The sequence below is a fragment of the Erpetoichthys calabaricus genome, chromosome 13 (genome assembly GCF_900747795.2).
Source record: "Erpetoichthys calabaricus chromosome 13, fErpCal1.3, whole genome shotgun sequence".
NCBI classification, from domain to species: Eukaryota; Metazoa; Chordata; class Cladistia; order Polypteriformes; family Polypteridae; genus Erpetoichthys; species Erpetoichthys calabaricus.
In genome coordinates this window covers 107,816,230-107,832,445 of record NC_041406.2, presented here as the reverse complement: position 1 = coordinate 107,832,445, position 16,216 = coordinate 107,816,230, and the positions used below count along the sequence as shown (strand labels likewise).

Sequence of the window (16,216 nt, the reverse complement as noted above, 5' to 3'; positions counted from 1 at the left end):
CATGATAACGCCTTCTCTTTTCCTCCCTCTGCAGACTGGAAGATTGACAGCTTTTCCACCACCAACATCATGTTGTTCATCTGCCAGAACCCACCTCTTCCTGCCGGAAACCATCATAACCAGAAACTTTGCCATCTTTGAGTCACTTCAGTATCGGACTCCCATTTGAAAAGGCGTTGCTTTAACTCCCTTGAATCACGTTTTTGTTTATATTTTTGCAAATACAATTATATGTGGCTTTCCCACAGGTGCCCCAACCCTTCTTATCATGCCCTTTTGTTCTTGCAATATATACTGTATACAATATTGTATTGTTTTCTACCAAAAAACAACCCCATATTTGCCACATACTGAGTAAGTCAGTGTTGGTGTTCCCTACAGTGCACTGACAATCCATTGCTTAATGTTATATCAATATTTTTTATTCACTAAGCATTCCAAGAATAGATTAATATATTTACTAAAAGTGCAGCTTTGACATTTTTGGCAATTCAGAACAACCTGTTTAAAATAACCAAACACTTCTTTTAGTCATTAAAATGCAAAAGTAACACTGGATTAGTCAAACAACAATAATTTTTGGATAATTTAATAGCTTTTGAGAAACTTTAAAGTTTTTTTTCTTTACTTTCCCAGGAAGTTGAGACATGAAGTACAGGAAGAAAGGAAAACAAAACAAAACAAAAAAAAACTTCTGATTGCCGTCTTTTTATCCATTGGCAGCAGTGATGCTTTACATTTGTGAGTTTGTGTAGCAGCCCCTGTGTATCAATCTTCGTTAAACTGCAACAGTGAACACTGCAATTAGAGAGGAACTAAGAGCTTGTACCATCTGTTCTTTTGTCCTGGTGTTCCCTGGAGAATTGGCTCTTTTGAAAACGAGCTCTGTTCTGCTCCAGCAGCCTAGTATACATGCATAGAGGCAAAACAATTCTAATTATCCAATAAAAAGAACAGATCCATAAGCCCTCCATAGATTGAACTGCCTAACTGCTATTGTGCAGGCCTAACATGTGAGACTAGGTGTTTCCCTCTTCTCTTGCCTTTAACATGCTAGCTTTCTTCTGCTGCATTAATAACTTAAGATTCTGCTTCTTGAATTTGCATTCATCAAGGAGTCAGCACTGCTGACCTTTAGGTGGATTTACGGCACCCTCACATTAGTAATGTAGAAGAAAGGAAGTAGTGCCCGATAAATTTGGTTTGCAATGTGTTCTACGGAAAGTCACCAATTTTGGGGTCTGATGATTTTTTTTCCCCCTGAAGTTCTGTAACTGGCCAATTTAGACCCTCCAGTTAACCAAACTTTCACGTATTTGTTGATATGGAGTGATAACCAGAGTCAGTTCATGTCAGGTTCGGGTACAGTGCATTGCCACACCCACCGCATGACGAAAGAGCTTGGGATCTTGGTTACCCACCAGGTGGTATGTGGTCCAGTCCCACCATCCAGAAATGACCATCTATCTGTCACAGACAGGTGTTGCATTGGCGTCCCCTTGACCTGGACCAGCCACTTGTGTAATCAACAATGAGCATCCTGGGAGCCAGATCACCCTCGGGAAATCACACCACATGGCCATAGTGCTGTAACTAACACTCCCTCAAAATGTAGGTAATGTGCCTCATGAACAACCACTCATTCGATAAAAAGTCAAACCAAAGATTCTCCAAAGAGACACGGACCAAAGAAGTCCAATCTTTGTCTCAGGTTACTAGATTGAATCCACATCTCACAACCATATAGAAAGATAGGAAGCACCAGGACTCTAAAGACTTGGACCTTCGTCCTTTTGCAAAGATATCGGGAGCTCCACTCACACCTCTCCAGTGACCGCATGACTCCCCACATGACTACTGACTTCATAGGAAGAGTCACCAGAGACATGAATGTCGCTGCTGAGGTAAGTAAACCTTTCAATATGGTGGACACTCTCTCCACAGACAGACACACTGCTGATTTCTGTGCCCAAGAGGTCATTAAAGGAGTACCCTTAGGAAATCCCACAAAGACATGAGAAGAACGTGCAAGCTCCATGCAGACTACAAAAAGACACAGGATATTAACTCAGAATATATGGAATATAGCAAGCATCTGATCTTTTCCCCGACCCAAGACAAGAGGGGTGTCTAAAAAAGCACAACAAAGTCATGTTATATCTCCAGTACCTGAATTGAACAAAGTGGCCATATTGCTTGTGAAGTAGGGCTGGGCGATTTGGCCTAAAATCAAAATCTCGATTAATTGAACATTTTAACTCGATTACGATTAATGAACGATTATTTTATTTATTTATTTTTTTTTTGCCCTCATAGTTCACTGACAAGTTTTGTACAGTAAATATGCTCACATATTACAAGTGAGATTTTTGAATGAAGGGTGCATTACTTGATTTTAAAATAATTGAAGGAAACACACTATCTACTATCTGTGATTATTTATTGAACATCAATGTTGAACAACTGAAATTAAAGCACACATTGCCTAAAACGAACAATCACTTTGTTCTTATAAAAAAAGTAAAAATAAATAACTTGCACTTTTGGAAACAAAATAAATTATTTTCAATGTTTTTCTTATTAAAAGTAGAAAATAAGCAGTATCTCTTCTAAATAAAATAACTCTTATATATCCTGTAAATAATATGTTAAACAGTGCATTTCTTGCATCTTCTGTAAACAAATATTTTAATGTTGTAGTGAAAATAGAACTCTCTAAACACTGTTGCATGAGGTGATCTTAGCGATCTTGTCATGTCACTATATGAACATGAATTTACTCTAAGTTCTTACTAAGAAACACGAGCATGTTAACCTTTTCAGGTTTCAGGCAGGACCTGAGGCATGTAACAATGTTTCCGCCCGAACTGAAAACCCGCTCTGATGGGGAGCTAGTAGCTGGTATGCAGAGATACTTTTTTGCCACCTTACTTAGAGTGGGAAAGTGTACATGATGCTTCCTCCACCAGTCCAGTGGATTTGCCTCACTATCCAGCATGGGGGACACCAAATAGCTGCTCATCTCTGCTTCTAGCGATTGCTGAAGTGACAGAGTGGGTGTAGCTGAACTTGCTGAAGGTGTTGCCTCACTCCCTTTAAAAAAGCTTCCTAATGACCTCTTTTGCTTTTATGCTATTATATTTAATTAAGCTGACGTGTACTTACCAATTGCAAAGTGTAGGCAGTGTCCAAAACACTGCTGCCGTAACCATCCATTAATCGCAGCAGCTTTGACAACATTAGCACCGTTGTCTGTCGTAATGGCTGAAAGTTTTTCTTCTGCGAGGTCCCATTCAGAAAGCATATCTTTCAGACCTTGCGCAATCATATCTGCCGTGTGATCGGCTGGAAAATATGCCGTCTCAAGGCATCTCTGGCGCAGCTTCCAATCGTCGTCAATGTAGTGCAAAGTAAGGCTCAAGAATGGGTCCATCGTCCTACTTGACCAGAGATCAGATGTGGCTGCAAAGTGTTGAACATTTTTCAGTTCAGCAGCTACATTTTTACAACATGTCTTGTACATGTCTGGCAGCGCAGTTTTAGAAAAATGTGATTGCGATGGCACAGTGTATCTTCTGTCGAGAGTTTTAACGAGGTGTTTAAACCCGCTTCGCTCCACTTTAGCCAAGGGAGTCATATCCTTTGCGATGTAATAACAAATAGCGTCAGTTATTTCTTTCCATCTTCTTGAACTCTTCTCATACTGTGTGGCATTTGTGAACACTTGTGTTATCGACATCTGCTTTGCGGAGGCACTTGTTGCTGGGCGCTTGTCAGTCTCTTTTTGTTTTTTTTGAGCCATGCACTGTTCATATTCAGTAACGTGATTGTGCTTCAAGTGTTGAAACAAATTGGTGGTGTTACCTTTGGGCGTCGAAACTGTTTTTCTACAGTGTCTACATCTGACTTCATTTTGTTCGATGTCATCCTTACTGAAGCCAAAATGTGTCCAAATGACGGAGACTGCGTTTTTCTTTGGTACAAGCTGCTCTTGTTGCTCAGTTGTGTCAGTGTTTAAGCTCTCCATGCTCGACATGTCGGCGGAATAATGTAACGTAACGGAGCGGGGTCACGTGACTCCACACGCTGTAGTGTTTTTAAAGGGAAAGTAATCGAAATAATCGACCTAGAAAAATTTGATCGATTATAGGTTCTGAATGTCGATTTCGATTACTTTTCGATTAATCGCCCAGCCCTAGTGTGAAGTACTCTGAAATGGCTTCCGTGTGTGAGGTAGCAATTATTGAGCAATAGGAGAACACTGACCAAGTGATTACGAGAGTGAGCAAACTGGATAACAATCCATTCAAAACACTGATTAATACTTTAAATACAGTGTATATAATTTGACTATTTTATGTAGGGTTTCATCTCCTGAGTCCGTAATTAACATTTTTTCATGATCTATTGCTAATTTAGTACACATGGTTACCTTCAGTTGGATTACTTATTCTGAAGTGCAGGTGTTATGGCTGCTGGCATCATCAAGTATGATCAAGTTAGATGAGCAGTTACATCCTGCAACACTGTGATATCCAGAGAAGTGGAAAGCTGAGCAAGGAGATCTGGAAGCTATCACTTTTTAATATTTAAACTGTACAACACATCTGTAATTATTTCTGTGATGGACTGGTACCCTGTCCAGTGCCTTTTCCTACCAGTTTTGTCCCAGGCCACCTATGACTCCCAGTTTTGAAAATATTATATAATAGAGGTAAATGTGACAACCCTATTAAAACATTCATACTATGGTCAAAGAAGAAGAAATAAAATGCAAGGTAAAAATGGGCATCTACAACAGATAAGTCCAATACAAACAGGAAACTTTGAGTACAAGGATTTTGTCTTTATAAATGACTGCCAAATAATCTCAGAGAAAGTTGAACTGTTCTGCTTAATGGCTGAAGGCTTTAGGTGAGTACAACAGGACATTTAGGTGACCATGAGAGTGGCGTTCCAAAGTCTGTAAGTGGTAGTGAGTGGTGGCGCACAAAGACCAGCCTCTCCGGGTATAGTCACTCTTAGAGTGTACCACATGGCACAAAATACTTCCATAATATGGTCATATCTGGCTCTTATTACCATTTGAAGGCTAAATGCAGTTGAGAATAAGATAAAATTCAACTTCAGAAAGACTTATCAGAGAAACATTGTGGAATAAGATCTGTTTAAATGTGTAACTGTGTGCATGTCTGACTGATGAGTGTTGTTTCAGCTGCCAGGTATAATTAGTCTTTGGATGTTTCCACAAGATTTCAGATAATGGGAGCACAGAAAGAGGAGTTTGGCACGCATCAGGTAAGCTGATTTGTGTTTTCTATTAATTAAAGTGAACTTCTTTATTTTTAAAATTTTCTTTTTTTAATTGTGGTTGTATAGAGGGGTAAGATGCGTGATGGTCAGACATGCCAGTATGACAAGCCTTATATTATTTCGCTTGTGTTCGTCCGTGCTCGATACAAACAACAGTTGCCACAACTACTATATCCCTCCACAACAATAGCGAGGAATCCATGTTCCTGGCAGAGTTTTGATCTTAGGCTTATCTTCAAGTCTTCAATTTTTCAATGTGACCAATTATCAACTGTGGTATTTGACTGTTTATTCGGTGCATCTTTGTTACTGGCCGAAACTACATTATAACACTACCATTTTACACCTTTGTTTTCCTTCACTTCAACGTAAACCTCCCAATAAAATGAAAAGGCACATACAGCCTAGCTGCGACCAACTGTAACGGTCTGGCTGGCCTACATACTCACACCAACACACAGAAGCAGAAACTTCTACATCACGTCAGACCAACCAGCACAGGCAAGATGCCTTAGAACAACAAAGACAACATATGTCAAACCACAGAGCGACATTATCTGAAGATCAGAGGCAGCAAGTCTTGCACCTAGACAGTTAAACCAAGGTTAAATGTACAGGTACTCGTGGGTTACACATATGGGAATATTTTCGTTGACAATTACGTTTATGCAACAATTTGCGTTTTCTGACAATTATTATAGACATCAGTATACTACCTGACAGCCACACTTACTGCATTTACTTTCTTATCCAATATGTTCTGTTAACCTGTTCATGTTACACTTTGTATTGTAAATATTCATGCTGTTGTAAGTGACTATAATAACATCCATCCATCCATCCATTTTCCAACCCGCTGAATCCGAACAAAGGGTCACGGGGGTCTGCTGGAGCCGACTATAATAACATCCCATACCAATCATGTGACTTTTCTAATACTGAGTGCTCTCACAAGTCACTACTTATTAAAATAATCTCCTTTCTTACTGTAACATGTGATGTTCTTCTCTCCCTCTTCATCATTTCATTAACGCTTTTATTCTTCTGAAATTTTTGCAAGCACAATTTGCTAGTATTACTACTATTAATACAGCTGTGTGTCTGTCCTTCAGCATTTTAAATAAAGTTTAAAGGAAAAGTATCTACCCGTTTTCATCGTTCAAACCAGTATCCGGAACTGGTAAAACAGGATTGCAGTGCATTTGAAGGAATAAATTAGACTGGTTGCTCTGCTGCCTCGCAATAATGCACCCAGGTTTCATATCTCAGTTGCTCCCTGCATGCAGTTTTCATATTCTCCCTGTGTGGGATTCCTCCCATAACTTAAATTTTAGGTGGATTTGTGATGCTAAATCGGTCCTTGTGTGTGTGTGTGTGTGTGTATGTGTGTGTGTGTTCATTTTGTTTTAGACTGAGTCTCCATCCAGGGGTATTTCCTACCTGATGCTTAGTGGGATACACTCCAGCTTCCTTTCAACCCAGTTCCGGTTAAGAAGGTTTGAGAGATGGGTGGAAGGATGGACATTACAGCAGTAACTAAAAAAGACCAGTACAAGTCAATGGTGGTACACTTCAGTTCTGTTAATTATAAAACAATGTCAACTGATTGGTCTTTTCAAGTTCTTTTGTGAGAGTTCTTAAACACTAAATAAAAGTAAAACTGAATACATTGTTATGATTCTCAGATACAGTTCTAATATATCAAATTAATTGATGACTCATATTTTAATCTTACTTATCTTCTCAGATGGCCAACTTTATTGGACTTCCTTTAGTTCTATATTCATTTAAATATCTGATGAGTAACCAATAGAAACACAAAAGCAAAATCTTCTGTGCAAGCAAATGCTACATTAGTACTACATAGCAGACACCATACTACAAGTTCACTTCTAGGAAAGGCTTTGCAAGCCTTTGTACCTTAAATGCTACATGTACTCATCACTGGAGTAACTGAAGGAACACCATTCAAGCCCGGTGAAAAAAAACGTGTGAAAGGGTAGACAACAAAAAGAATCATTTGCTGTGATTGGTAAAGAATGCTACATTTAGTTGTTTAAAACCTTTTTTGAATGCTTTCAGTGATTAAAAGTTGACTGAGATTGAAAATCTACTATATTCAGTGTTACACATGCACATCAGAAGGTCGCCTGCCAGGTTCACCTAAGCTATGTGGTACGAGAGGGGGCGCTGTTGCTAACAGTCTTGTCTTTTTTATTTTAACCTCACAAACTTACAGGACGGAGTGGTGGCTCTGAAATAGGGATCTGCACTGGTAATCGGAAGGTTGCCAGTTCAAATCCCGTAAACGCCCGAAGTGACTCTACTCTGTTGGGCCCCTTAACCTGAAATTCCTTCGTACTGGGTATAATGTTAATCTGCATCCAGCCCTGCAGGTAGGCCCTCCAACCTACAGGGAAAAACCTGGGGGTTGGTGGCAGAATTGGCACTCCAGCCACCATAAAAAAACCTCACACTGTTCCATACCATCTGAACTAGTGTGGTGCTGAGGTGTCACCCATTGCATGGCTGCACTTGGGTCCTAATCTGGGATCCTGAGTTGGTTTGTCATGTGGTGGTTGCGGCAATGCGCTGTATCAGCGTGTGCTCCTAACCTCTCTCTCTCTCCTCTCACAAACTTCCCCTTGAGAGCAACAGTGCCAAAGAAGACCCGCCCCCTCCAGTATAAAAGGGAGGTTCTCCCAGAAGGTGACATCTCATTTGGACATGTCCTCTAAAAGCTAAGTGACTAATTTAAAAAGGCAACTGGTCTATCAATAGTGCATGTTTTCATTTGAATTATTTTGTTTGTTTTTTGGTTGAATTAATTGGGTTTTTCCCAGTTGGCACCCCCAATTATTCAGAATGGCCTTGCCTCATCATTCGCTCCGGTACAGTAGAACTCTGAGTTATGGAGTTATTGTACAGCAACTCTATTTTGTAGATTAACGCTGACATAGGGCCACACTAAATCCTTTTATACTTAGTTTTACATACAGCATAATTTACTGTTCTACTGCATTCAGCATAGCAAAATTTTAAAGTATTGGCTGTGAAATAAAAAATATGTCACTAATGAAAAGTATGAAATGTTGAAAGTAAAGTTGGAGAGCAACTTTCAGGTGCCAGTATTAACACCTAACAAATTGAGAAACACACATAAATTAATTTGATCATAACTGTGCCATGATGCAGAACACAGGGTAATTAATACCAGCAATCATTCTGGAAGCCAGATCTTGGTTGTATGGATAAAGATTAAAAAGGTAAAACATTCAAACTGCCCAAGTACCATATATACTCGTGGATAAGTTCTCCCGCGGATTAGTCAGGACTTGCTTTTACAGTATAATTTCTGGTATTTTATAATGTCACTCGTATAAGTTGAATGTGAAAAACTCACGCTATTGGTACAAGAGATTATGATATGCTGACACCTACCTGAGAGTGTAACCACGGAGAACATGGCCTCTTTTTTCTATGTGGGTGCGGCAATGTGCCGTATCAGCCTATGCTCCTAACCCTCTCTCTCTGTCTATTGTGCCTACGTGACCACACGGTAATACCCGAACTATTCCGAAGCAAAGTTTTCACTGATTTGTATTTTTTTGTATGTCACACCCTCATACACCTTTATCATAAGAGCATCACTTATCTACGATGGAGCGTTTGTTCAGAAGAAAATATGAAGCTGGTTTTAAATTAAACGTCGTTGAATTTGCGAAAGAAATTGGTAACTGCGCTGCTGTAACAAAATTCGATGCATCTGAGAAACTGATGCGAGACTGGAGGAGGCAAGAAGATGTAAAAAAATAAATAAATAAAGTGTCTCATTTTTGAACGGGCGTATAAGTCGAGGTCTGATTTTATGATTGTTTATACGTGAGAATATGTGGTATATGGAACCCACTATGTTTATGTAGTAAACTTCACTCATTTCATGTCTACATTTAGCCATCTTCCAAGTTAACTAAATGTTAGCAGGGATACGATTAAACAATATAAACAGTGTAACAATCAATCAAAGACTGAGGTCTGCCTAATATTATCATAACATGAAAATAAATTAACGTCAAACCAGTGACAGACACAGGAAGTGATCTACTGATAAAAATGTAAAATAGTACCTTAACAGTTTTATGCCAGTGTGCGGGAAATAAGTGTTTTGAATGCCATTATGGTGCAGTAATTTTGAAAAAAAAAATTGATTCTGTAGATTTTCTGTTCATGCCTTCAAATGCACTCATGCCAGTTAATGCCAGTTAGTGGAAGATATAAAAAATATAAACTAAACAAGTGTCTACTGACCCTGACATAATCTATGTTTTGGGAACACATATGATTTAACGTTCATTCCTTTCTTGATGTTTCATACTTGCATTAACAGAGCTGGGGCCACATTGAGGAACATAAAAAACAAAACATAATAAACAGACAAAAGGCAAAAACCTACAAGGATTTGGTAAGAACTTACAAATATCACATACAAATGCCCAGATTTCAATGGTGTGTGGCAGAAGACCAATCCTTTTAGAGGATGTTCCGCCACTTACACACTTCACCATCTTTTATCTTTAATACATAACTGATCAAATGCACTACATGTGATCAGAGGGGTCAACAACACCTATGACTGTTTTGATTGTTATAAAATAGTTTCCAAATTATGGTTAACCATGGTAAAGTTGTGGCATAAATGAGGAACCACAGTATTTAATGCACACTGATCCATTTATCTATCATCTAGTCCAAGAATACATATAACAACAAAATGAGTAGGGTAGCACTTCCACCAAATTTCTCAATCCGCTTTTCTGTTTGAGAGATGCAGAAAGTCAGAACCTTAGGGCATTGAGGGTCAGTCTGGAATAACCCATGGATAGTTTACAAGTTCACAGCAGAAACCAGTCATTCACCTCAGGCCAATTCGGTGTTGTATAATAAACTAACATATACATCTTTTAAATTTGGAAAGAATATGGATTACCTGGCATATATATACTTTGCTTAAAATTTAAGTTCAAGGTGTATAGGGGATGCTTTACACTTACACTGATGAATGTGTTGATCAAGATGAACAGGAGTGCAGTGTATGATCTGAGAGTTAGAATGTAAAGTGGGATTGTGGTGTGTTTTGCATAGTTAAGACTGTTTATTGCTTTGAGTCCCAAGGAACAGACCTTGAACTGGAAGTGAGAGGAGTGCTCTGAATGATAATGATGTTCTGTAGCATTTTCTTTGATTTATTTTTATTTTTTGTGCATACTTTTAATGTGAATTGAGAAGCTTATATTATCTCGTTGTGCAAAAATGGTGATCAGGCAGTTCAAAGCAGCTATAGGCCAGTAGGCTTAACATGCATCATGAATCAATTAATGGAAAGAATTATTAAGGGAAAAATTGAGCAGCACATGGCAAGAATAGCAGTTTTACTGACCAGTCAGCAAGGGTTCAGAAGATGGTCACATTTCACCAACATGCTGGAAATACTATGAGGAAGCAACAAAAGGATCCGATCAAAGTAGAACATATACTGTAATGTTATTTATCTGAATGTTCAGAAAGCATTTGATAAGGTGCCACATGAGAAGTTGGGTATCAAACTAAAAGAAGTGGGAGTTCAGGGTGTAGTGTGTAAGGTGTGCACAAAAAGTGGCTTAGACACAGGAAGCAGAGGGTTAGTGCAAGGGCTACTGTTATTTTTAATATATGTAAATGATTTGGATAGGAATATAAGTAACAAGCTGGTTAAGTTTGCAGATGATACCAAGCTAGATGGACCGACAGATAATCTCGAATCCACTGAATCAATACAGAGGGTTTTGGTCAGCATACAGGTGTGGGCAGATTTGTGGCAGATTAAATTTAATGATTTATAAGTAAATGTAAATTATTACATGTACAAAGTAAAAATGTTACATTTGAATACACAATGGGAAGTCTGAAAATCAATAATACAGCTTATGAAAAGGATTCAGGAGTTGTAGTGGACTCTACACTATCAACTTCCAGACAGTGTTCACACTAACAGAATGTTAGGTTTTAAAGCATACGGTGTAGAGCATAACTCAAACAAGGTTCTGCTCAAGCTTTATACCACACTAGTTAGACTTCATCTGGAGTTCTGTGTGCAGTTTTGGTCTCCAGGTTACAAAAAGGACATACTGTAGCAGCGCTAGAAAAAGTCCAGAGAAGAGCGACTAGGCTGATTCCAGGGCTACAGGGGATGAGTTATGAGGAAAGAGCTGAGCCTTCTCAGTTTAAGCAAAAGAAGATTAACAGGGGACAAGACTGAAGTGCTTAAAATTATGAAGGGATTTAGTACAGTGGATCAAGACTGTTACTTTAAAATGAGTTCATCAGGAACACAATGACATAGTTGGAAACTTTTTAAGAGTAAATTTCACACAAACATTAGGAAGCTTTTCTTTACACAGAGAATCAGAGACAGATGGTATAAGCTACCAAGTAGTGTGGTAGACGGTGGAACTTTAGGGACTTTCTAAACTTGATTTGAAGTTATTTTAAAATAATTATTTTAAAACGATTTCATCAGGAACACAGGGCACAGTTGGAAACTAGTTAAGGATAATTTTTACACAAACAGGAAATTTTTCTTTACATAGATAACCAAAGACACTTGGAATAAGCAGCCAAGTAACATAGCAGTCAGTAGGACTTTAGGGACTTTCAAAACTCGACTTGATGTTTTTTTTATTAGAAGAATTAAGTGGATGGGACTGGCAAACTTTGTTTGGCTGAAATGGCCTGTTCTCATCTAGATTGTTCTAATGTTCTAAAACTGCACGGTGCCCTCTCACAGTGATAAGAACCTGCTGCAAAGTTAGCCAGGTTTTCTTGTTTTACATGTTCATTGGGCAAGACAGGAGGGGAAGCTGCTGTTGTTGTGGCAGAAACACGCTGCTCAAAGAAGGCACACAGAGTCTCAGGAAGGCAGCAGAATTAAACTTTATTGCGTGATGCATACACGGTCTCAATTCAAATGAAATGAAAGCCCAAATATGGGCAAACCATATTTTTATCACAATTCTTATCATAGAACTCATTTCTCATCCTCATTTGACTCCCAATCATCTTGTAGCTTTAGATCTGCCTCTAATTAGTTCCACCAATACCTTCAGCTTAATGAGAATAGTGCTTTGTCATGCTCATCCCGCCCACTTGGCTCGTCTTTACCTAATGTCCATCAGCTTACCCCATGTTCGTCATCTGATTCAAACTTTCCAAAACTGCTCCTTATCCTGTGCAGATGTCCGAAACCGGTTTATCAATCGATTCCCACCAGCAAGTCGGAATCAGGTGAACCCACACATAGGATACTGGGCTAGAGGTTTGGACAGCTGCACCCCTAAAACCATAACGCTGTTTCTTATAAACTACATATTCCTTGACTTGTCATCACCTGTCCAGGCTGGCAAACAGGGAGGCAGAGCCTCTACAAGTGGAAGCAAATGGCCAATCTGGTTTTTCTCTCATGGTTAAGGCCTCAGCAACTACATTTCTTAAAACAATGGCCTGTTCTGCCTTCCCAAAGTTCAGAGTGTGTTTGCCTAAAGTTTTTAAGCTTAGCATAAAAATACTGGTAGTTTACAGCTGCAAAGAGGAAAATAATAAAAAATATAGGTGAGGGCTTTTTATACAGTAGTTTAACCCTTACTATACTATCGTGCATTAGGATATAATACTTATTTTCATATATGCTTATGATTCTCTTTGAATATATGCAAATCATCAACTTTAAGAATATTCTATTCTACAGTCTCTTTTAAAAAAATGGACACAACAAAGAGCCATAGTGCTCTTCTTCAGAAATAAATCTGTCTTTCCTTGTTTTGATTGAGAACACATAATCTGCAACTAAGAAAAGGACCCACCCATGTTTTGTGATTCTATGTACCACTTTACACTTACTATTATTGGTTCTGATGTAAATTAATAGTTTGTATAAAGGCTTAAACCCAGTTGTTACAACCCTTTTTTGTGATGAAATAGTTTTAAAAAATGAATAAACATATAAATAACGCCAACAGGGTTCTCATAAAATTAACAGCCAAAACAACTGCAAAGATGGTAATAAGGGTAAAAATACTACCACACCCCACCAATACACAAAATTTGCCTTGTTAAAAAGGTAAAATGAAAACGGCCTCAGCAAAACTTGGGGGGGGAAACACAGCCCAAATGCCAGACCCCACTGAGACAGGATTGAAGAAGAAGAAGAGAATGATGGCAAGCACTGGCCATCCAGCTTCCCAGAATTTCCACTACAGTATGATAAATGTTGTAATATACAGTAGGAAGAGGATGACCCATTAATCACCGCCACTCAGAGTTCTAGGAGAGTAAGATTGAAATATGAGGATTGTCAAGATGCAAAGGAGATAGAAACATCAGGTTTCCATCAAAAAGCTTAAAATGTGTTTGCAGCTATTGGGCCTGGACAAAACAGCCTCTGCTGGAAAGAAGTGTGAGACAGAGAGAGGCAAGAGGTCCAGTAAGACAAAACATTAAAGAAGGGAAGTTAATGTGAGAAATAATCAAGAGAAATTTAGCAATAGACAAAAACATAGCAGAGATGGGAGAGGCACTCCCAAAACATTTCCAGAAAAGCACCTGGCAGAAGGAACAATGGGAATCAGTGGACAGACCCATGGCAAAATGCTTTTGGGGAATCAAATAAGTGCAATGGTCAATCCTAAATTGAGTGTTTTGAAGATTGAGGTTCTTAGACGAAAATACAAATCTACTAAAAATAGATTTCCAAACAAGTGTGAGTTGACACTGCCAAGCCAAAAGAAGGTTGATAGGAGGCCTTGCAATGATAAGCATATAGAAAAGCCACAGGTCTTGGGTTAAGGACAGAGAATTACAGAAATAGTAAAAGTGAATGGGAGGGAAGAGCAGAAAATATGGACATTGCAAGTTTTGAAACAGACCTTTGATATAAGTAAAAGAAAAAAAGAAGGATGGGATTACAAACTCGGGCCTTTGGACTAGAATGTCCGGATTCCAGCACCGTGAAAAATGTCACCAAGAGTTGAGATGCATAAAGAGGCCCATGATGGAAATGAAATGAGACGACTGCCTATACCAGGGGTGTCCAACCAGTGACTACAGGTTTTCATTCTAACCATCTTCTTAATAAGTGAGCTGTTTTTGCTGCTGATTAACTTATTTTGCCTTCATTTTAACTGACGTGACTCAGACCACTTAAATGTTTCTTCTTCCTTAATGAGCAGCTAACCTGAAAATAAAGAAAGGTGAAGGTCTCGTCATGTTGGTCTGCTCAGGTCATATAAAAAACGGAAAAACAACACTCTGCTGCTGTGGCAGAATGAGAGCTGCAGGAAGTAATGATATTCAATAACGGCTTTAATTGACAGCAAGAATTGCCATCTCATTAAGAAACTGGTTGGAGTGAAATTGGCTGGAGTTTGACGTTCCAGTTTAGCTGGTCACCTGTTGGCTCGTTTCACATCTTATTTCTGTTTGGCTGCCATTTAATAAAGAAACAAATCGATTCAGAGGACTGAATCCTTAAAAATAGGGCTATTAAAATGAAGGGAAAAGGAGTTAATTAGCTGTGAAAACTGCCCGCTGATTAGGAAAAGGGTTAGAATGAAAACCTGCAGCCACTGCGGCCCACCAGGACCGGAGTTGGACACCTCTGGCCTAAACACAAACCAGGGTTGTTGAAGGTGGGAGTGTGCCAGGGCCATTGGTGCTAGTAATCCAAAAATTTTACCCTCCACCAAAAGCACAACATATATACAAAACTAAAAGGTCCCCAATTGTTAGCACAAGATTTTAGTTTTAGTGCTGTGAAGTGGAGAAAAGAAAGGGGTTTAGGGGAAGCTATACTGGATACAAAACCAAGAAGGGGGACTAACAAGAGAGATCAACCAGCTCCAAAGTGCGTGCAAAACAAAAAGACCAAGGATAGAATTAAAATATTTGGTAAGGAGACTCCACCCTCTGATTTATCATGGATTACTGTAGAAAAATTAATGGAGTGTCTCTTTTTATTCCAAAAAAAATATTGAAATCAAAGATATAACTTCCAACTAAAATTATTTTTATACAGGGTAGAGGCATCATTCTATATATAAAATTAAAGCAAGGGCGCACTTTCATTTTAACAAATCATGGAACAGAAAGGCGACCGAAAAGATGACCATGTAGTGAGTAACTCTTGATCTCGAGATTACAGTATTTTGTAATGTAGAAAAAGTGCCCAAGTATTTAATAAGGCTAGTCACATGAATTAAAACAGGGAAGGAACATTGACTACAGAAGTGTTTAATGGGAGAAACGCAGATGTTTCCCAATTCATTTTATATCACAACAGACTTCTAAGCACTTAAAAACCTTAAGCATACAAGAAACACCAGAAAGAGCACTGCCTAGAAATAACAAGATATCATCTGCATATAATGATATTTTATGAGGGGAACTGTAAGCAGTAAATTGGGTGATTAGCTTGTGGAAACGAAGGGCAATGGTCTGAGGCTCCAGGGATGGGTTAAAATGAGGAGTACAGAGAGGACCTCTCTGCCTGGCACTCTGTCTAATTGTTAATAGCTGCTGCACCTTGGCTCATATTTGTTCTGCGTGTTAATTTTGAGTTGTTACTTTTCATACAGCTGTTTGTTATTTTTGTCAGTTTTGCTTATCATTTGTTATTTTCGTGATCTTTGTTTTCTCTGTCTGGTATCCTGTGATGGTGCACTGCATTACTGTTACCTGGCCAAGTTACTCTAAAGCCTCTTTTGATGCTGGACAAATTGAAGAATACTGCAGAATCAAATCTCTAGGCCTTATCATACATAGATAATACTAAACTAATTCATCACGTTTATATACTGTGCAACTCCCAAATGGG

The 16,216-nt window shown here is 38.7% G+C and overlaps 1 protein-coding gene across 2 annotated transcripts; it reads right to left on the bottom strand.

Moving 5' to 3' along the window:
* Nucleotides 1-2,707: 2,707 nt before the first annotated feature.
* Nucleotides 2,708-4,181, bottom strand: LOC127530000 (E3 SUMO-protein ligase ZBED1-like). Of its 2 annotated transcripts, none has more exons than XM_051935545.1 (2): nucleotides 3,239-4,181; nucleotides 2,708-3,022 (listed from the first exon to the last, which is right to left on the bottom strand). In XM_051935545.1, exons 1-2 carry the CDS (start codon nucleotides 4,034-4,036, stop codon nucleotides 2,777-2,779), a joined length of 1,044 nt encoding a protein of 347 aa, XP_051791505.1. In that variant the 5' UTR covers nucleotides 4,037-4,181; the 3' UTR covers nucleotides 2,708-2,776. The 2 variants fall into 2 exon arrangements, with proteins under 2 accessions (XP_051791505.1, XP_051791504.1); XM_051935544.1 differs by having other exon boundaries at nucleotides 2,708-3,030; nucleotides 3,247-4,181.
* Between the last annotated feature and the right edge of the window lie 12,035 nt (nucleotides 4,182-16,216).

What these genes read in the sequence shown, in the direction of transcription:
- LOC127530000 (XM_051935545.1), bottom strand. Translation starts at nt 4,036, where the DNA reads ATGTCGAGCATGGAGAGCTTAAACACTGACACAACTGAGCAACAAGAG. An exon ending in CGACAGACAACGGTGCTAAT is followed by an intron (nt 3,023 to 3,238) that starts GTTGTCAAAGCT and finishes CTAGAAGCAGAG; the next exon opens with ATGAGCAGCTATTTGGTGTC.